This window comes from Melopsittacus undulatus, chromosome 11, assembly GCF_012275295.1.
Source record: "Melopsittacus undulatus isolate bMelUnd1 chromosome 11, bMelUnd1.mat.Z, whole genome shotgun sequence".
In the NCBI taxonomy this organism is placed as follows: Eukaryota; Metazoa; Chordata; class Aves; order Psittaciformes; family Psittaculidae; genus Melopsittacus; species Melopsittacus undulatus.
Window position 1 is genome coordinate 14,786,942 of NC_047537.1, and position 21,348 is coordinate 14,808,289.

The 21,348-nt window shown below is 38.5% G+C and overlaps 1 protein-coding gene across 6 annotated transcripts in view; it reads left to right on the forward strand.

Annotated features, from left to right (window-relative positions):
- The window catches only part of SPAG9 (sperm associated antigen 9), a 63,828-nt gene that overhangs the window by 25,355 nt on the left and 17,125 nt on the right, over nt 1-21,348 (forward strand). For 5 of the 6 annotated variants that reach the window (XM_034067315.1, XM_034067314.1, XM_034067317.1 and 2 more), the window contains 14 exons: nt 1,226-1,320; nt 5,959-6,112; nt 10,048-10,258; nt 10,770-10,869; nt 12,001-12,122; nt 15,129-15,186; nt 15,763-15,915; nt 16,003-16,054; nt 16,478-16,608; nt 18,178-18,234; nt 19,099-19,272; nt 19,951-20,080; nt 20,304-20,396; nt 20,681-20,848. In XM_034067315.1, the coding sequence (XP_033923206.1) occupies nt 1,226-1,320; nt 5,959-6,112; nt 10,048-10,258; nt 10,770-10,869; nt 12,001-12,122; nt 15,129-15,186; nt 15,763-15,915; nt 16,003-16,054; nt 16,478-16,608; nt 18,178-18,234; nt 19,099-19,272; nt 19,951-20,080; nt 20,304-20,396; nt 20,681-20,848 (1,698 nt within the window). Of the gene's footprint in view, nt 1-1,225; nt 1,321-1,843; nt 2,143-5,958; nt 6,113-10,047; nt 10,259-10,769; nt 10,870-12,000; nt 12,123-15,128; nt 15,187-15,762; nt 15,916-16,002; nt 16,055-16,477; nt 16,609-18,177; nt 18,235-19,098; nt 19,273-19,950; nt 20,081-20,303; nt 20,397-20,680; nt 20,849-21,348 lie in introns of those variants that run through there. The other variant, XM_005144261.4, reaches the window with a different exon arrangement.

Here is a 21,348-nt window from a genome sequence, read left to right on the forward strand (position 1 = left end):
CACATCAACCTTGACTTGAAAGTAATGTGGAATTGCAGGTTTCCAGGTCCTGCTGAATTTAGTCTTAATGAGTGTAACTGCCCCCGGAATAAAAGGTTATGTAATATTGGTTGTGTTAATAAAGCTCTCCTGAAAGCGTGCGTATAGTCTCTACAATAGCAGAAGACATTAGTTTTATGGAATAGGTATTTTGTTTCCATAGGAAGCCATTAAGAAACAACCTGAACACCTCTCAGGAAGGAAAGTACACTGACATCTTCTGCAGTGCACCTGTGATTTTCTCATGTACTGAGTGCCCTATTCATCTCTGAATGTGAGTGCAGAAATGCTAAAAATACCAAGTGTCATGTAGGCGTCTCTTCGGGCTTTCCCAGCTTTCATTTCAAGGACACGTATGTCCAAATTAACCTTTTGGAGTGATGCAGTGATACCTGTAACTTCTCCCAGTGCATGTCCTGGATCAGTTACACGCTGAGTAGCAGCATCCTTTGGCTGATTGGAATTGGGGTCTGTTAAATAAGTCATGACTGCAGGAGATAGCATGTTGGCCTGGGGCTGTCGCTCTTAAGAAAAAGAGCAAGCAAGAGAAACTCTTCAGTGCTGAAAATCCACCTGCACTCGCTCATTTTTGAGATGTCAGTTTAGATGATGTAAAACCAGAGACTTCACTTCTAGAAAATATAGAAAGCTTCAATTTATTTGAATGTAGCAGAAACACCCCAAGATGCTGCCTTCAAATTTCTGCCAACAGAAATAACCTGAGTCTTAGATTGTGGATTCATTATGCTTAATATTTGAGGTACCTGTTGTCTGACCTTCACAGTACTTTGCAATTAGCTTGTAGGCTTGTGTCACAGGATAAATGTTAATATCTGCCAGATATAGAGGTCTTAAAAAGCCTCCAAAATGGATTTGACCATGGTACTTCTGTTCAAAACTCCTTTGTAATATCGCATGCACGTTGTGTGCCCTTAAGATGTTCCCTGTGCATGAATGCACAAGTGAGTTCTCCAATGTATTTATTAGGGGCTTCTCTTCTGGTTTGTGGTTTTACACGCTGCGTAATTTTGCTGCTCTTTCACCTATTGCTTTTATGCTTCTGAATGCCTTTACTATTTTTAGCATTACAGGGGGAGATTATATTGTACTGGCCAAGAATTACATGGTTGTAGTAAAAGTAGATGTAGTTAAATATTTCTTGTTGTTTCTCTGTCCTTTTAAACAGATGATTCACAATTATATGGAGCACTTGGAAAGAACTAAACTTCATCAGCTAACAGGGGGTGACCAGCTCGAATCCACACCGCACAGTAGAATTAGGTAAGCTATTTACTATGCTCTCACCCTGAAATGAAAGAGAAAAAATCCGTTCATTTGTGTTTGCAAGACTTTGTTCTTTAATCCTACAACAACGGTTTGGCTGAATCAGAAAGATTTGTTGTATGATTGGAATGTGGTAAGAGAATAGTGTAGAAATCAGTAGAAAGAGGCTTTTGCTGTTGCACTGTTAAATGTCGAGATACACTTTATACATCAGCCTTAAATGAGTTTGGCTTTTTTGGAGTGTTTGCATTCAGGTAGGCAGGGAAAATGTCAGCAGCTGTCCCAAACTAATGGATATCCTGCCGTGGCTTTGTGTACGGGTTGGTGGAGGTGTGCGTCGTGAGACCTGCTTGTTCTAAGGGCTTGATGTGAATATATTATGCAGATTTTGAAGCTTTCTAGCCTATGAACTCTGCGTGGAAGGAGGGGAGAATAACTCCAGGGCTGGCTGTGTCTCTGCGTTGCTGCATCGATGCTGCGAGGGGGAGGAGAGCGGTGATGTCATTGCTCTGGAGCTGCTGCAGAAGAGTGGAAAGCTGCTGCTGATGGCATTGTTTTTGTGGCAGCGGCTGAATGACAGACTTTGCCTACAAAGATACACCCTCGGCCCCTGTGTAGCCTTCTCGGTTCCGGCGTTTCACCATGCCAGCACAGCGCCATGAATCCTGGATGCATGCTGCTATTTGTGTTTGGCTTCGTTGGCGGGGCGGTGGTCATTAATTCTGCTATCCTGGTGTCTCTCTCGGTTTTGCTGCTAGTGCACTTTTCTATTTCTACTGGTGTGCCAGCTCTGACGCAGAACCTACCAAGGATACTCAGGTACTCTGCCCTGCTGAACCTTGGCTTCATGGGCTCTTTCTATGTTCTCTGCTTTCCATTTTCCTTTCATACAGAAAGAGCAAGGGTAAATTAGAGATGTCAATTGTGTATAGATTTCAAATTCTTTTGTAAACTTGTTTATGAACTGGGATGTAGCAATATAGGTTTTTTTATACACTCAGATTTCATCACCTTCTAAATAAGTACAAGGTCAGTTTATGTGTATCTCTTAGAAAGGTATTACAATGGTTTATTGTAACCTGCAGAAAAAGCTGCAATAATGTCAAGGATAAAGCTCCTGTTCAGTGTATTGTCAGGTAGGTGGCTGATCTTGATAGCCATAGATGTATGCAGTCTGAGCCCTTGTACTATTAAATTTCACATTTTACAGTCCAAACACCTATGTAAGATGAGTTAATTGATGATCACAAACCCTCAGAAATTAGTTGATCATACTAGTTTTAAGAAATCTGATTGTTGGTTGGTGAGGAGAAAAAGAAAATCTTAAGCATCAGAGCTATTAAAGCCTGTTCACTATTGTTTAGCCAAATGTTATCCTCTCCTCTTTTTCTATACTTGTATGGCCAGTTGCCAGCTCTGTGTGTCCCCTCTCAAGTTATGTTCTGTTTGTCCTAGTTGCCTGGAGCAGTAGCAGAGATGCATTAGAATGTTGTGACCAAAAGTAATCTTGACATGGTTTAGTGCTACAATTACAAATGGAGATGAGCTGAGAAAGTTTTAAAATGCGGCTTTCTGACCTGAAAACCTGACATACTTTAATTGTGGTTGTAAATTTAATAGTAAACTTTATGTATAAAGTGGAAAATGCTGGGAAATAGTGTTCTCTGAGAGCCGTGTGACAAATACATGGTGTGTGTAGACTTTCTGTAGTAGATGCATTTAGCATCCATCTCTCAGCACAGAAGAGTTCTTCCAAAGGTTAAAAGCCAATCAATAAATGAAAGAAATACCAATTATTAATAACTGAAAAGAAACATGTATGAATATTTAAATACAAAGAAATACAATACATTTGAAGCATAACTCTATAGATTGATCTAGTTAGTAAAGCTGTGTTTGCTTAAAAGGAGGGGGGAAAATCCAAACCCGAAACAAATAACCACCAGCTCTAAAAAGCCAAAGCAAAATACTGAGTTTCAGTAACTTTTATTAGATTTTATATTTAAGCAAGCAGATGGCTTTAGAAATAGGGTTTTTGCAATGTGCTTTTGTTCCCGTAGGGAATATTTAATGGGACTGAGGGGTTTGGGGAAGCAATGCTTTTTCCCGCCCTTAGTAATTGCTTTTAGGAATTGCAGGAATTGGGCTGCAGTCCCTTAGTCTTCATTTAAAAAAGATCAAAATATAGGATGAAGGAATCTAACTGTAGAGGAACTGTTTCTGCTTTTCAGATTTTACAACAGCATCTGGTTGCTTATCCTAAATGCTTCAATACATCACTTCAGAATATTAGTTTAGACTTTAAAAACATGTGCCTGCCTCCTGCTCGCTGCTGTATTTCAAGGTGTTTCTCGGACACTGGGGGAGTAGAAGGGGTTCTTTGCTTCCCAGCCAGCAACCAGGGAAATAAGTTGAAATTGCTTCAGTTGAATTGGGTAATTTCATCTAATGCAGGCACACAAATAATAACCTTCATTCCCAAATGAAACCCCCCTTTCAAATTTCATTTACTCCATTGCCTTGCAGTGCACCTGAGCTGTGTTTCAGCTCATCAAAATATGTTCAGTATGAAACTGATTTAAAACGATTCTGTAAAAAAGGCAAATGTCAGTTGTGAATGTGTTTTTTGTCACTCATTTTGTTTAAATTCTCTCCTCTGAGGACCACAAAGAAGATGGGCTTTGTGGCATATCCTGCAAGTAAGCAAATCTGCCTGCTCTGAACCATTGCTCTGGGAGGCGTTTCCCAGGGCGAAGGCACAATGTGGGCTTTATCACCGGCTTTCTTTGCCCCTGAAGGGCAGCTTTTTCCTCCTCTTGTTGCTGGATTCCTTAACCAATGAAAGGGTTTCAGGCTGTCTTTTGACATAATCTAAGCTTGTGTGGCGTGTCTTTTGTTCCCCACACACATTAGAGTGGTGGGAAACCTGAAGAAAAGCAAAACCTGTTACAATAGTGGGAACCCTTGGAATCAGATTCTCTTTAGTTCTGTGGCTGTTTTTCATGATGACCTGTCAGCACACTTAGTTTGCAGGTGCTGAGCAGTATCTGATGCTTTTTATTTTCTAATCCTGACTGCTCTTGCTTTACTTCGCTAAACCACCTCCAAATCAGTGACCTAACTTGAAATAATATTTATGAAACTCCAAGATATATGTGATGTGAGAATTAGTTGCAAAGATTTCTGTGACAAGGAGCATCTTTGTTCTACTTGTACTGGAAAGGTTCATGCGATTAAAATTGTTTTGCCCTTTGAACATTGTTTTCTTGGCGATGTAAAATTAACAAAAGGAGTTTATGGCTTAATTGCTAAATACAATCCTTTCTTGGCTACCTTTTCTTTTATGTAACAGGACAAAAACCCCAAACCCAATGAAATTTATAGGAATTCTTGCTTTTCAATATTCCCTGTAATGTTTTTGCATATAATTTATATGCAGGTACTAATTCTGCACAGTCTACCTAGGTTGTGTTTCATTTGTGAAAAGCCTTGCAAAAGAAAGTATATGTGATTGAGATTTGCCTTTTATGATGCTGAAATGTGAGATTTCACGTATCTTAATACTTTGGATTATCTCTGCAGGGTACTTACAAGCAATGTATTCTCAGCATAATTTTCTGCCATCACTTGTGCACATTTTTATCTTTGTCTTCAGTATCCTTAGAGCTGTGCTGGTTGATTACGGTCCTTCTGTGTTTCATTGTTCTGACTGAACAAATAATTTGCTTTATCTCAATTCTATGCCTGGCTGGTATTTTTCCTTTTCAGGGCTGGCTGCAGCATCCTCTGAATTGCATTCTGCACACTGTTTTTGTCTCCTGCTACCAGGAAGAATTAATCCTTTTGTTCACTGGTCACACTACCGATGGGGAGATTGACTTGGGGGTATTCTTTTTTAGAGGGTCTATATATGAAGCTTTGGAATTTCCAAACATTATTTGCTATATGGAAGTGATAAAAGTAGCAAAGATGGTGAAGAGATGAAGTAATTTGCCTTACTAACACAAGCTTTTGTATAGCTTTAGGGTGAAGTCAAAGTGTTAAGACTGCACAATTTTTGGCTGTGCTAGTTTTTAACATCTGTAATTCCTTGATCCAGTTGTTTTCAGTTATACAAATCCGTGTAATTCCTGTGATCTTCAGGAGAAAAATACTATGCATTTTGAGATGAGTTGGACTTCAGGCTGATTTTTTACAACTTCAGCAAATGCTTTAGTTAAGGGTTTAGCTGTTGCCTGTTGTAGCAGTTATGTGGTACTGTATCTTGCATAAAATGTGCAAAATGGTCTTTTTAAGAGTGGCTGCTAAGAACCATAGATTGAAATAAGGAAGCAGTTTCATCTTACGCTCCTCTTTGTATTGCAATTCTGTAAAACTTTTGTTTACTATAGATTAGCTACAGTACAATCAATAACTGCTATCTAAAGCCATGGAATAGACTGTTTGCAATCAGATGATGTGAAATGATGCTGTAATAACATTCAGTTTGTACATTGTGTATTTAATAAGAGCACAGTGTATGAATGTTTGAACCTATGGTTTTACCACTACCCACCTGGTTTCAGAGGTGTACAGGAGAATCAATAATGTGACATCTGAAATGACTGATGAAACCTGTCTCTCTCTTTCAAACAGAAAGGAGCGTCCGATATCACTGGGCATCTTCCCATTACCTCCAGGAGATGCACTGCTTACGCCTGACACACAGAGAGAAGCGGGGGAAACACCTGGGTCAGAGCACTGGAAATTCCATGAGCTAAGCCAGCCACGGTCCCACACAAGCCTGAAGGTGAGCACTCAGCTTGGCTGCCTTATGTGCTCAGAGAAGCTCCCATAAACAGGTTATAGGTTGGTGGGGGAAGAAAGCAAATTGAAGGGGAGCTCGGAAAACCCTAAATCACCTTTGTGTGAGCCAGATATGTTGCTTACTCAAATGAGCTCTGAAGGAATTTACTGGAAGAAACAGAGCTTGGGTTGCATTTTCCAAGTGAGTGGTAATATAGGCTACTTCTTCTCTTACTCATAGGAGTGGGTTTTGTCTTTCTAAGGAACCTTTCCAAAAGGTCAGTCACTTGTTCTTTACACATTAGATATGTAACTAGATAGTTGTAAACAGGTCTGTTGGTTTAATACTGGTTTAGAAGGAAAGCTTTGATTACTACACAGGCAGTACTCTTAAAGCAGCCTCTGTTACTATCAGGCATAGAGCGTAGGTATACCACAGAGCTGAGAATGACCTAACTTTCCTAAATTAGCCTGTGATTATGATTTCCCTTACATGTAGCTTGGCCATAATTCCTGCAATTGTTCAGTGTTCCAACAGTGAGCGGGTGGCATAGAACAGGCTGCAGACATGGAAAAATGGGGGAGTGGTGTTGGAGTGTGATGAATCTGGCAGTCAGGACTAGGGTGCATTAAAACACAGCAGGAGGAGAGAACTGCAGGGTGGTGAGCAACCCCACGATGTGTAAAGTCTCCCTTATATATTTATGTCAATGAGGGTTTTTTTCTTTGGAAGACTATGAATGTACTGTTAGTTCTGAAAAGGCAGTCAGCTGAGGGGAATTTCCTCCTAAGTGAACTTCATACCTAGCAGTGAAATATTAAACTGATAAGAATTAAAAAGCTTACCACAAATTATTGGAACCCAGGCTTTTTTCTCCTAAAGGTCATATGAAGATAATCTGAAGTATAAGTAATGGTTAATTATAACCATGGTTATAATGGTTAATTATAAGTAATGGTAATTATAACCATATCAAAGTAATAAAAAGGAGTTTAGATCAAAAAAGTCACTTAAGCTCTTGGCTAGGACCATTTTTGTATTTTAAATTTGTCCTATACCAGTTAACATCAATGGATTGACAGACTTCACAAGAGCTGCCTGAAATACAACTTCAGAGTAGGTGGAGATAAGGTATAAAGGGAATTCTCTGATCCCATCCTGTCCCCTGAGAAACTTATATTGGTTACTATATATTGTCAAAATAGGCTTCTTGGTGTAGTTCTAAAGATAATGAACTGCTAAAAGATTATTCACAGCACAGACTGTAATCTTTCAAACCTAGTTAGGGTAAGCTTGATTAGGTCCAAAGTAGCATCTTTGGTTTTAGATGAATGTAAAGTACTTCTGAAGTCATAACCAGGATTTGAAACTTTTTTCTCCTTATGCTTTCATTTCCTCTGAATACTTTAAACATGAAGTATAAGGCACAAGCAAGATTCTGCTGCTTTGAGGCATCTGTTTTGCTTTCATGCGTGAACATTTAATTAATGGTGTCTCTTGTAAAAGTATCACAAAGAGAAGGTGTCAGGAGAAATGCAGACGGAAAAGACCGAGTACTCTGTAGCTTGCATAGTAGTGACATTGCTGGATATCGTAAGACAACAATACACTTAGCTACAACTCATTATTTTCTGCTTATTTCTGCAAAGCATTGCAGATGAGCTGCTACTTCAGATTTAATTACCTAATTTTTGAACTAATTGGCCTTTTTCAGGCAAAGTCTTTTGGCAACATTGCCAAAGAAGTCCAGTTTGCTAAGCCAACCTAGCAGTGACTTTCAGATGCTTAGGCTTTGAGATATTTTTTGATTAATTCATTGTCACTTAATGGAATTGTGTTTCATTTTCCTTAATTGTAGAACAAATGTTCATGATTGTTTAATCAGCAGAGTTCCAAGAGTTAGCTAACAAAATAAATGCAGTATAGTCAGGAATGTGAAATAGATGGGATTATTTGAAATTCCCATAAGGAAAAGACTGTTCTCTTCGCTTCTTCTCTTGTGCTATCAAGCTGTTTTTCTTGAGCTTTGTGTTGGAAGTCGGTGATCAGTCTGTGCTGCATCAGTTAGTGCATGCTTTCGGAATACAAAGATGTAGAAACGTTTCAACAGAGCCAACAGCTCCACTGAGGTTTTATTCCTTGTTTGTGTGAGCTCTGGAGTCCCTTGGTGAGGGGTAGCATTTCCTCCCTCCTCTATCTGCTTGCTGAAGTATGAATCATTATCCAGTGGCTAAACTTCACCAACTCAAGAGGCAATTGAGTAAATTGTGTAGCTTTCCTTCCTTTTTTGTCTTATTGACACACTGAGAGATGAGTTTAGGGGCATCTGTTATTTGACTGTATTTTTGAATAATTTTGTCAGAATATCAGATATCATTAATTGTGGGGTTTGTATTTTACTAAAAAAGGATAAAACCTGCAATAATTGATAGGCAGGTTTTGAAGTGCTGAATTTTGTGTCTAGGGCTTGCAAATTCCATGTGGGGATGTCATTATAGGATAAAAGCTTTATATTGATGCTGACAAACATAAATGTGTGTTTCCTGCCTACCCCCATGAATTAAATGTTTATTTTTCCAGGAAGTTCCAAAAGTAAAAGTTTTGAAGTTATAATTCTTGGTAATGTTACACTGTGTACAAATGGGGGAGTGTGTGTCTGTATGCAGGTCTTACCTAATTTTCTTTTAGATAACCTTAAAATTCAGTTTCCCTTCCTTTTCAAAAAGGGATGCTGGCAGTACGATGAATTCGTGCTTCATAAAACCTAAACTTGCTTCATTCCTGCCAAGTTCAGGTTTCCTGAGCCAACAGATACATTCTCTTTAAATGTCACAGACTTGTCTGGGAGCTTTGCTTTCACCTCCAATTCCCAAACAAAACCCTCAAAGAACCTGTTATCAAAACTTACCATCCTGCCTTCACTGTGCGCACACCAGCCTCCTTGTTTCACCTTGATCTTTACCAAGGAGATTCCTCTAACTCTGTATGCTAGAAAATACTGGCCTAAGCAGACTAATTTGTTTTCCTATCTTCAGTGTCTAAGTCATAATCAAGACTTCTGCATGGTGGTGTGGCTCTGGTCCTGAATGGGCGGTAAAATGTGAATGAGAGGAGACAAGCTGCAGAAGAGGGCTGTTAGTAATACCAGGTAGTAGCCTCTAGTTATATCAAACACAATCGCCTGCCCTCGAGCACAGTGCCTGATGCAGCCCTGTCTGAGTAATGGTCATAATTGTGAGTCAGGAGCTGGATTAATCGCCAGACTTGTGGTTCTTGATGCGCTGTCACTGACATGTAAACTGTTGCCAGTAATCGGCTTCTAAGGAGGAGCTGTTTACCAATATTCCACAGTTGATCTGAATTCAACCAGACAAGCAATCACTGCAGTTCAGTGTCTCCTTCCCAATGTCATCCAGGACTTACAGTTAAGATTGGGAAGCATGTAAAAAATAGTCTGAATGCAAATGCTATACATGTATATCAGTAAAGTCATTGTTCTGCATCAGTGCTTTAATAAGAGTATGTTTGAAGGTATCATGCAGATTTAGCAAAATTGATTTGATACCAGCTTTGGGAAGATTGAGCAGTTCATTGTGCAGCTAGGAGGATTACTAATATGGGAATACTGCCTGTTGTCTAGGAGACTTTACCAGAAAACCACCATAAAGTTGTGACTGTTATTATCAGCTGAGGTCAAATATTAGCATTAAAAACAAGGGCATGTTTTATGTGGTTATAACCTTCCTAAGAGAAGTGAAACAGCCATAGTCTAAAGATGAATCTGGCAGTACTGGCTTATTCTTCTCATTCCTGTTTCTTTGCGTTTGCATATTCTTTAGTAAAATACAGTAATTTTGGTTTTTGTTCTTCAGTTTATATGCCAAACTCTTCTAATAATTCATTGAGTTATTTTTTTAATGGCAATTGCTGTATTTTAGGATGAACTCTCTGATGTTAGCCAAGCAGCCTCAAAATCTACTACTCCAGCATCCACAGCTGCTTCAGATGTACCTGTACTGCCTGCTGAAACTCCTCAGAAGGAAGATGTTGAAGGGCTTACAAAGGGTGCAGATATGCCGAATGAGAAGCTGGACATAGGCAAGAATATTGAAGTACAGGTAGCTCAAGAGACAAGAAACGTGTCCACTGGTGAGCTGCTTTAACTCTTCAGTGTATGTTTACTAGGGACCTCATTTAGTCTCTTATGAAATACCTTAATTATTGTGTCACAAATGAGAAATCATTTTTGACTCTGGTTTTAGGAATACAAAGTTTTGCTAAGAGATACAGGTCTATTGTTTATGGGTAGCTTTAGCCCTTAGTTTTCTAGAATAAGAATAATTTATGACATTTCCTTGTAAACAACAGAAGTGACACTCATCTAGACATAAAAATTCATGAGGTGATGGACATCTGCTTGGTTTCATTTGCAGATGTAGTGGGAAATAACTGGCATTGGATGACGTATGGTAAATTCAGGAGATACTTAGAAATTCCACTGTCTGCACTATCAAAATCTGTAGGTCTTATTAATTACCTTGATAAGTCCTTGAACAGAAGTTTACTAAGTTGGTGATAGATGAATAACAACGGCATGCAGGTAATGTTGTTAAGTGGTGGTGATCTTGTCTATGGAGATGTATCACTTGCTTTTCCCTAGGTGGGAATGAAAATGAAGAAAAATCTGAAGTTCAGGCAATCATTGAATCAACTCCCGAGCTGGATATGGATAAAGATCTCAGCGGATATAAGGGTTCTAGGTGAGTTGTGTGTTACGATGTGAGTAGGAAGACTGAACTTAGAAGGTACCAGACTTCAGTTTTGAACTCATGACTTGTTTAGAAACTTTACCAGACTGAGATCATGCTTTATATAATGCATCTCCTACCTCTGTGGCCTTGTTTCCCCAAATTCCTTCTGAGCTTTTGACTACAACAGCAGTTCTCTTGCTACACCTGATGAATGTTCAGGGTATTTCATCTTACAGCTCACTTAAGAATGTTTACATATTCTCTCTATATGTTGAGCAAAGGGTCTAACTAAAAGGCCTTTTCTCAGTAGATCCAGGTTTCAAGGTACTAGCAGTTTCCAAGCTGGGCCCTTGTGTGTTTACCCATATCTTTAAAATCTGGATTTATGGCTGACTGCAGAGTTACAGCATTTATTAATCAGATTCTGATGGAAGAATCCCAGTGTTAGCAGAATGCATTCACCTGAGTCCGCTTCCCTGCAAGCTTTTCCTGGTGAAATATAACATTTATTTCCAAAGCTCTAGAGCCCCATGGAATAAATGCACAAGTGCTGTTTGAATAGTGTGTGTGAGATGCCTGATCTTTTAAGCAAGCCTGAAAAAAATTTAGGGTCTATCCCCAAGTCCTTCAAATACATTATGTGTCTGTGTATTTCACTCCTGTGATGAGGTAGGGAGAAATTACCTTGTATATTGAAGCTTAATGGCATAAAATTGTTGCGTGAAAGGAGCCCTTTTTCTGGCCAGAGGAATATTTTGATCTCTGTTTGGTTCTCTTGCATTCTTGTTATATTAAATGACCTTCAGTTTGGCTGAGCTGTTTGTTCTTCAGGCATTTGGGCTGACTAAGTCCTGACAGGGCTGAATTTCTATATGCCTAAAGGTGATATGCTCTAATTTATTAAACTCCTGAGCAGCTCAATATCAGCAGCTACCTCAAGTTTGGGATCTTGATGCCAAAGTAATAATTGAAAGTAGAATCTAGGACTCTCAGCCAACTGAAAGCTTCTGAGAATTTTACTTCTGGATTTTTTCTGGGGGGAGGTAACAGATGAACTGGTAAAACCAGAGATGGAGCTTTCTTCATTGTGGGAATGTTTTCCTTCTGCTTTTTGATGTCTTGTTTTAATTCTTTGAATAGCACTCCTACCAAAGGCATAGAGAACAAAGCATTTGACCGTAACACAGAGTCACTCTTTGAAGAGCTGTCATCTGCTGGTTCTGGCCTAATTGGAGATGTGGATGAAGGTGCAGATTTACTGGGTAAGAAAGGTTATTTAAAGATGCAGCTTACAGGAACTTTTCTTGTTAGTGGAGTGCTTAATTATCCTTGCTGGATTTACTGTTAGGATTCATTTGCATTAAAATCATTTGAGTATCATCTTAAGATGGTCATTGGAATGCAAAATAGCAGGAGAAAGTGATTGTTCATTCTTTCAATATAATGATATCAGCCTTAATCTTTTGGGGCACTTCTTTGTGGTATTCTCTGTTTCAGTTTTCCCTCTGTTCTCTGACACAAGGGTGTTTATCTCAAGCAAGGATGTCTGTCTTGTACTGGTTTTAAGTAGTTTAATGCAGATTGTGCCCAGTCTTTAATGCCCTGGCTTTATCACCTCTCTGTGGAATTTAACTTGTAAGAGAGGATTGCAGCAGAATGCAGTCGTGGTAATTTGAGAATCAAGCCATTAACTGGAAGGGGAGGGGAAACCCACACTTTTCCCCCTGCTACTTGTGTGCTGACTGAACAAAATAGAAGTTTTGGGAATATGAGTTGATGGGGAGCAAAAAGGTCATTAAAAGCATCTCTCTGTAAACATGACAAGATATTTCTGGCCATATTGATGTTCAGGCCTTATTTTGAGATGATGAAAGCTGGTACTATGGAATGCATGAAATGCAAATGCAGCTCTTGTGTGTTTTAGAAATGGGTTGTATACAGAAAATCAACTATTTGCTTCTCTTGTCTGATGCAGCAGAAATACAGATTGTCAGTAGTATTACTTAGAACTGTTGTGTCTGCAATCTGCATTTCTGGTTGTTCAGTGTTCCACCAGAAACTTAATGTCAGGCAGGTGATGTTTCTGCAAAGTATTACTCACCAGGAGTAATGGGCCTGTCTCCAGTCTGAGATGGCTTTTCTTTGTCACTCTGTTGGCTTGAGCAGTGAGGACCATCATATCCTTATTGGAACATACTTAATCCAAACCTCTTACACTCTGTTGTCACATGGGCAATAACACATTCTGCGTGCAAAAATGCAGATACTGGGGAAATACCAACTTCTATCCATTAGCTATGTGATTAATTGTATAAAGAAACAATTACTGTCAGGACTTCTTGACAATAAATACTTTGTTTTCCATGGACAAAAATATAACTTTTTTAGTGTAACCTATCAAAATGTTGTCACTGACTACTTTGCCATTAACCTACTGCAGTGTGTGCAAAATGAGCACATTGTTATAACTGCATTTGTAATGTAGAATGTGTTGGTTTAAAAGTTTTACTATACAATCATCATTTCACTCTGAATACAACCATAGTCCAGATTACTCTCTATTACTTATGAGCCCCATCTACAACCGGGTTAACCAGTGTATTGCGAGCGTTTGGACTGTTCTAAGAAAGCATTAAACTTCAGTTTGAAGTTCTGTCCAAGTAGTTAATTGGGATTCTCTAATCTTTTCTCTTGGGCTGCATACCCAGGGGAATATTCTGGTGTGTATGCTTCTTTCTTAACACAAGTTCTCTGAAACCTGTTGCTTCTGCAGTTAGGCTGTTCTTGGCTGCTGCGCTCATCAAATACATTCTCTGCCTTTTTTTCCCTGCTTGGTAACATATTTTTTTTTTGCCTTTGCACTCTGGCTTTCTAATTTTTGTTCTTGCATTATAAAGGGGGTTGAAACCTGTTGGGAAGTGATCCCAGGTGCTTTTATCTGTGAATACTGGAAACATTTAAAAAGCAATAACCACTTGAATAAAACCTCTTGATGACTGTAGTGCAGAGGATTTGTCCAGATATTGGTAAAATAGCGATAGCTGATCCAAGTTCCTTTGCTATTAAATGTAATTTAAATCCAAAACTCAGAGAAATTCCAGAAGAGGAAACTTTGGCTTGCATGTCTACTTTTAGATACCCTTTTTTGTTGTCCAAATATCCAAGTCATCTGTTAGCAAACTTACTTGCAAGATTGTGCTCATAGAGTAATTTAAAAAGCTTCCATCATTAACTTTTCCATTAGTTAATATTGAATCAGCATAATTCCTGTTACCAGTGTAGTGATTATTTTTGCTGTGCAAGATGTAAAATAATTATTTTTTGCCTGAAAGTTTGTATCTTTTTTTTTGTATATATTTTTTTCTTTAAATCCTGCAAATTATCTGATTTTAGGCATGCAAACAGGAGGGTGAGAAATTGGTTTTCCATAGCAGCATTTTGATTTGAACCTCTTACTGAATGGCTTTGCGTTTCTTCCAAGTACTGGGCTTCTAAATGATATTGCAGAAAATGAGCTAGACATTTCTTAGGTTACTGATTTTTTCTAAGAGATCTAACCAGTAGAAATGGTTGTGACAAACTTTAACAGCTGTCTCTTGTATAAATCCTGCTTCTAATCACATCCCATTGCCCTTTGATTCCTTTGGTAGCACCTTTGTTTTAATTCGCTCTTACTTCATAAGTCTAAATCTTCTATTGCTCTTCGCTCATACTACACCTTACATGAACTGTTTCTTGTTCTTGTTTTTGCTCTACATGGAATGCATGGGCTTTAAAGACCATAATTTCTTTGGTAAGGTATCATTTGCTCTGGGGAAATCTGCAGGGCTTTTACAATCTGAGCTTTATAATTCAGCATGTCTTGTGTCTATAACTGGTATACTCTTGTGTTTAACATGGTATAAAAGACTGTTGAGCATTTTAAACCTAGCTTTGTGTGCTGATACTTCTCAGTAATGCTGTGGTTGTTTTCATTTAGTAGTACTGTAATCTTCAAAATGGATAGTGTAGGTGGAGGTAGCACTAGCCACTAGTCTGTGGCTAGCCAGGGTTACCTTTAAGCTTTAATTGAAGTCAGACTGGGAAAAGGTGGAGGGAAAAGCTAATTGTAGAAGGTAGGTCAGTCCTGAAACTTCAGATAGTTCACAGTCTTACTGGCAAACTTGTCATACCTAAAATTCAGCTGGTTTTAGACAATGGCAAAACATAGGTTTTATAAAAGCATCCCTTTTATCTGATAATTTCATGTATTTGTTTCTTTTAAAAAGGAATGGGTCGTGAGGTTGAAAACCTTATTTTGGAGAACACTCAGCTTTTGGAGACAAAGTAAGTGAGAATATAGTATGTAAAAAATCCTGGCCTGCTCTGTTGTATTTTGTTCTGTCTTTAATATCTTCACACACAGAAAAAGGAAGATATACAAATGTACTTTCAGTTCCAAGAATAGTGGTGCTACAAGTATTTTGAGTCTGCAGGTCTATCTGACTAAATACATAGCTTAATTCTTCTAGAATTCTAGTATTCTTCTGGAAATTAAGGATCTAAGAAGCAAAAAGCTGCTTTTTGTTACTGCTACAGAAATGCAGTGCTATGTCCCACTGTGATCCACTCCCTGTACAGTTACAGCTATAACTGCAGAAGCTAATCCATTGGAGCACTGTTGAGGAACCTCTAAACAAACTGTTCTGATTTATCAGTCCTTTTTTTTTCTAATACACAGTTGTGAATGTGTTTGGGCATTTGAGATTTGGGGGGAGTGAGTTTGACCTGGTTTAGAAAGCTGTACTTCTTACAGCAGCTCTATGTAAGAAATTTGTAGGTCTTCAAGAGCAAAATCAGGCTGAAGCTTTACTATGAGTCCACAGTCATCCTTGTAATGGTGTATTTTAAATGTTTGTGTAGAAATGCACTGAATGTAGTGAAGAATGATTTGATAGCAAAGGTGGATGAGTTGACCTGCGAGAAGGATGTACTGCAAGGTGAATTGGAGGCTGTAAAACAAGCAAAACAAAAGCTTGAAGAGAAGAATAAGGAACTGGAAGAAGAGCTGAGGAAGTAAGTTTAATGCCATGGTTGTAAAAATGATAGATAAAAAAACCCCACTGTGGTATCTAATGCAGCTATCTTTCATTTTGTATTTAGAGCTCGTGCAGAAGCAGAGGAGGCAAGACAGAAAGCTAAAGACGATGATGATGTAGGTGTATGTGTGTATGTGGGGTTTTGCATTTATAATTCACAATGGGACATTATAAGCTCACATGCGTTGAGTGAGTGCTGCTAAACTTTACCGCTTAATCAGCAGTGAACTTCCTCCGTGTATAGAAAAGATAGAAGATCTAAAGAGCACAAGTAAACTTAAACAGACCATGTATAGTTTTCTTTCCTTCCTCTCTGCCCATTATTACGTTCTTTATGTTGAGCTGTTTTTATTCAGATTATGCTACATACAAAGGATGGGAGGAGAGGAAGGTAAAATCAAATCAGTTTTACAAAGCCCCAAATGATTTGGAACCTGGAGTTGTGCCCTAAACTGACTCTTATTGGAATACAGAGGCTGAGTGCAAGGCCCTACTGTGCTCCTTTGTTTGTCCTATGCTTGTTTTTTTTGTGTGTTCAGAGTGATGTCCCCACTGCTCAGCGGAAACGTTTTACTCGTGTTGAAATGGCCCGCGTTCTGATGGAAAGAAATCAATATAAGGAGAGGTTGATGGAGCTTCAGGAAGCTGTCCGATGGACTGAGATGATAAGGTAAAAGGTTCTTCTCATAGCTCCTTGGATTTTACAGGCTTTTGATTTATTCTTTTTTTAGCTGCAGAGTGATCTGGTCAGTAGGTTTTGAGGCCTTAATTGTCCTGCTTGTGTCCCCACATGCCCATGAACAACTTTGGTTTTAAGTTTAAGCTTCATAGCAGCCTTCCAGTACCTGAAGGGGCCTACAAGGATGCCAGAGAGGGACTCTTCATCAGGGACTGTAGTGACAGGACAAAGGGGAATGGGTTTAAACTTAAACAGGGGAAGTTCAGGTTAGATACAAGGAAGAAGTTCTTTACTGTGAGGGTGGTGAGACACTGGAATAGGCTGCCCAAAGAAGTGGTGAATGCTCCATCCCTGGCAGTGTTAAAGGCCAGGTTGCACAGAACCTTGGGTAACACGATCTAGTGTGAGGCATCCCTGCCCATGGCAGGGTGTTGGAACTGGATGATCTTAAGGTTCTTTCCAACCTTAACTATTCTATGAATCTAAGTTGTGGGCATATAATTTAACATTGTCTGAATAGGTTCTTGATGATATCTCAGTGAAGATGCATTACTTTGTATGATGTGCAATAAGCATCCCTGGAAGAAATGTGTGTATTCTGTAACATTTACAAAACTTGGTAATTGTAAATAAGATTAATTTGGTGGGCAGGAAAAATTGATATATGTGTGTGTGTGCGCGCACATCTTAAAGCAGTGAGCCTGGTTGTCAGAACAGGAATAACATACAGTCTTCAGACTGAGTGTAATCCATTTGTAAGGATTTATCTTAAACAGCTTTAAAACTGTGCAAAGTTTATTAAATATAAACAAAGATGGTCACTTGGTCTAATTTGCATCCTGAATATTGAGTTGTCTGGAAGGTATGATTTTCAAAGCAAAAGTGTTCTGCCTTGGAGTTCAGCCCAGCTTGTTCTTGACACATCCCACATGTCCAGAGGTAACACTGTCATTTGGTGCCGCCTGCTGTCAGGCAGAACAATGGCATTTGATTTTCCTATTGTCCTCAATCCCTGTGAGCCATTTGAGTCTGAGAGGAAAAATACATATTCCCAAGCAGACATGACTTGCTTTTCCATAGCTCTTTATCTGCTGTAGAAAACCTCTCCTATCTCTGTTACTGTGTCTGTGGCTTCAGGAACAATCATTTTGTAATTTTTTTTTTCACTGATGTGTTGAAGAATAAGAGGCTTTAAAATAAAAAACAATAGTTAAAATATTAAAGAAGTAGGAGGCAGAAGAATTTAGGATGGTTTGCTGTTTTCTTCTAGCTGTTTTCATTGAAAAGTGTTACACAAATTTGTCTCTTCTGTCTGAAAAGCACTTCCCAGTTGTGTGTTTGATGCAAGTAAATGTGGATGATGTTTCCTGTGTTACTGCAGTTCACCTAGTGAGAATTGCAATATTGTGCTCTGATCAGAAAAGAAGTGGCAATGGGAAGAAACAGGCTTTGATACTTTTGATATGTTATCCTGTTTTTTTTTAAGTAAGAGTTACACACTGTTCCTTTCCTTTTTTTAATTAATGCTTACTCAGTAAAGTTGGAATTCATTTCTTGTAGAGCATCAAGAGAAAATCCAGCCATGCAAGAAAAGAAGAGATCAAGCATTTGGCAGTTGTAAGTATTGAAATGCAGCTCACTGGCAAAACCAAATAAAAGACCCTCACCAATTAGCTGGCACATTTTTGTATGTTAGCTAATTATCTTTTGGCAGATGAAGATGTCTTAACTCTTCTCCTCTTGTTACCTAGCATGCCAGCTCGGTAAGGCTGTTCTTGAAGACAAAATGTATCGTAAGCTGCATCACGTAGTGAATGGCTGTGCACTTTGTGAAGTTAAATGCCAAAGTGCTGTTATTTTTTTATTCTAGCCTGATATGCACCAGGACTCTTGTTCTGATTGTTTTATTATTATTCTTTTTAATGGTGAAAAATAGAAACCTGAATAGCTTGTGTGGATTGCATTTATTTCAGCTTCCTTTTCCTCTGTGAAGTCCAGCTTAATGGTTGCTTAAACTCTCCATTCTAACTTCAAGCTCTTTAAATATGAAAGTGTTATTCACAACAAATAACTGTCAAATAATCCTTTTGATTTCGTGGTTTGCTGATAGCTGTTCTCTTTTAGCCTGGGAAATGGGATTTTTTAAGTGCTCTGTGCATGAACTAATATGGTTCATAAAACTGTCTTCCAGATGTGATGCTCACATCCTAATTTTGTTGGTTCCCTGTAGATGCTCATTCAAGATGAAGATCCCATTAAATTGATAGACAAATGGGATAAGAATTCCCTTAGAATTTTTCTTACTGACATGAGTTTCTATGCTTTGAGAGTGTTGCTGAGTGTGGTGGCTGATGCTATGTTGGGCTCCAGTTTCTTAGTCTAACTGGCTTGAGCAGGCTAGCATATGCAGTGTTTTGTCTACATAGTTAAATTTAGATGCAACTTACAAATCTTAATTTCCATCTTTCTGTTTCCTTCTAGCTTTAGCAGACTCTTCAGTTCATCTAGCAATACAGCTAAGAAACCAGAACCTCCTGTCAATGTAAAATACAATGCTCCAACCTCACATATTACTCCATCAGTCAAGAAAAGAAGCAGCACCTTATCTCAATTACCCAGTGACAAATCTAAAGCCTTTGAATTCCTCAGTGAAGAGTAAGACATTTTGCTTTTATAATACTAGATATGCTTTATCAAGTATTTGCTCTTTTATTTTTCTGAGATAAATAGTATGTGGATAGGTGAAGTATAATGTTCTGAAATGAGTGTTGATACATAAGAAATTAACATGGTGCAGACTGAAAAGTGTTACTGGATGAGAACTTTGGGAACCTGGCAGTAGTATTCTCTGTGGTAAATATCACTGCCTTTCATAAAAGTGCATTTAGGCACAGGAGGCAGCACTTGGTACACTTTATAATACAAGTGGTGTAGCTGAGCAATAACTGTACAGGTACTTTCACTTAAAGTTCAATGGAAAAAAAGAAAAACATGAGTCAGGCTAGCAAGTATCTGTAATTGTTTTTCCCTCCTGTCCTTCTTTTTGGCAGTGTATACTTTTGGCTTACAACTTTTAAAGCTTCTAGTGGAGGTACATGACCCAAGTTTATTGTCTTTAGGGATGCTGATAACAGACTTTCTAGTTTTGCCTGTCTTTCACAGGTCTCTTAAAATAGCCTACAGGAAACCTGGTGTCATGTGAAAAACTAGTGATCTTTTTAGTAACCCAGTGCTTCCACAGAGGTCTTGTATTGAGTTTGACAGCAACTCCCATTAAACAAAGGATTTTAAAGAGTATGAATGACACGTTCTTTAATAATGATTCTTCCCTAGAACTGAAGCCAGTTTAGCCTCACGCAGAGAGCAGAAGAGAGAGCAGTATCGCCAAGTGAAAGCACATGTTCAGAAAGAGGATGGTAGAGTGCAAGCATTTGGCTGGAGTCTACCTCAGAAGTACAAACAGGTATAAGGCTCATGTTTTGAAATGTAGCGGTAACAACTTCATGTTTTGTGAAACTTGAACAGAGAATAATTTAAAAGCTTGTGCTTTGTGGTTGAAAGAGACTAACAGAAACCACAGTGCAAAGCTCTTAATTGTGTTTAATGAAGTCTGAGCAATTGATTCCAAAGACTGTAAACCTCCTTTAAATAGGAAAACCTTTCTGTTTCTCCTTTTTTTGTCCTAGGTGGCAAATGGTGGCCAGGGTGAAAATAAGATGAAGAACTTGCCTGTACCTGTTTACCTGAGACCTTTAGATGAGAAGGATACCTCTATGAAGGTAGGGTGTACTTACAGTGATGATAAAGAGACTCAGATAGCCTATAGCTTGAATAGTCTTATTTTGGCCTCAGTTGTTTCCTTTTTTAACTAAAGGTGTTTCTTTCTAAAGCATAGGGGAATTGTAAGTTAAGCTTCAGTAGAAATGTACATTAAGGTTAATGAATTCCTTAAAATGGACTACATATATATAGTGATTAATAATTGTTAATAAGCATATTTAACAGTGGTGTGTCTCTTTTTTGAAGTTTGACATGTAAGTGAAGTATTTCTTTTTCTTTCAAGCTGTGGTGTGCTGTAGGGGTAAACCTGTCAGGAGGGAAGACACGAGACGGTGGGTCGGTGGTTGGTGCTAGTGTGTTCTACAATGATGTGGCTGGTGCAGACACAGATGGCAACAAGCAGCAAACAGGATCTCAAAGTAGCTTAGACAGACTAGATCAAGAGCTCAAGGTAAGGTCACCTGAAAGGCTTGTTGAATAGTTAATGTAGTTAAATATCTTCACAAAATATTAATCTACAGTTGTATGATAATTGGGCTTATTACAATTAGGCTTATTTTTCTTGGGTAGTCACCACCCCAAGTTGTTTGGGTTATTGAATCCAGCTACAAAAATATTGGGATTATTTCCTGTGTACCAGCTTGCTGGCAAATCTGAGGAGCAAATTAATTTTGCATCAAAATCATGCGCTTCTTATACCAGTCCTGCCAGCTTTAAAAGGCATTTGTGACAGGATTGTTCCATGTTCTGACTGCCATTTAAAACAAGGGCTTTTAGGTGTCTCTGGCATTATTTAAACATGTGTTAGTCTTTATGTTTTCATGAAGAAGCAATAAATGGAATTCATAGTAAGGACATAAAAACAAACTATTAACTTGGAAGTGTTTTGGGACATCACATTAATCTGTGGTGATACTGAGTATGGTAGCTGGCGTGTAATTATGTTCTTAT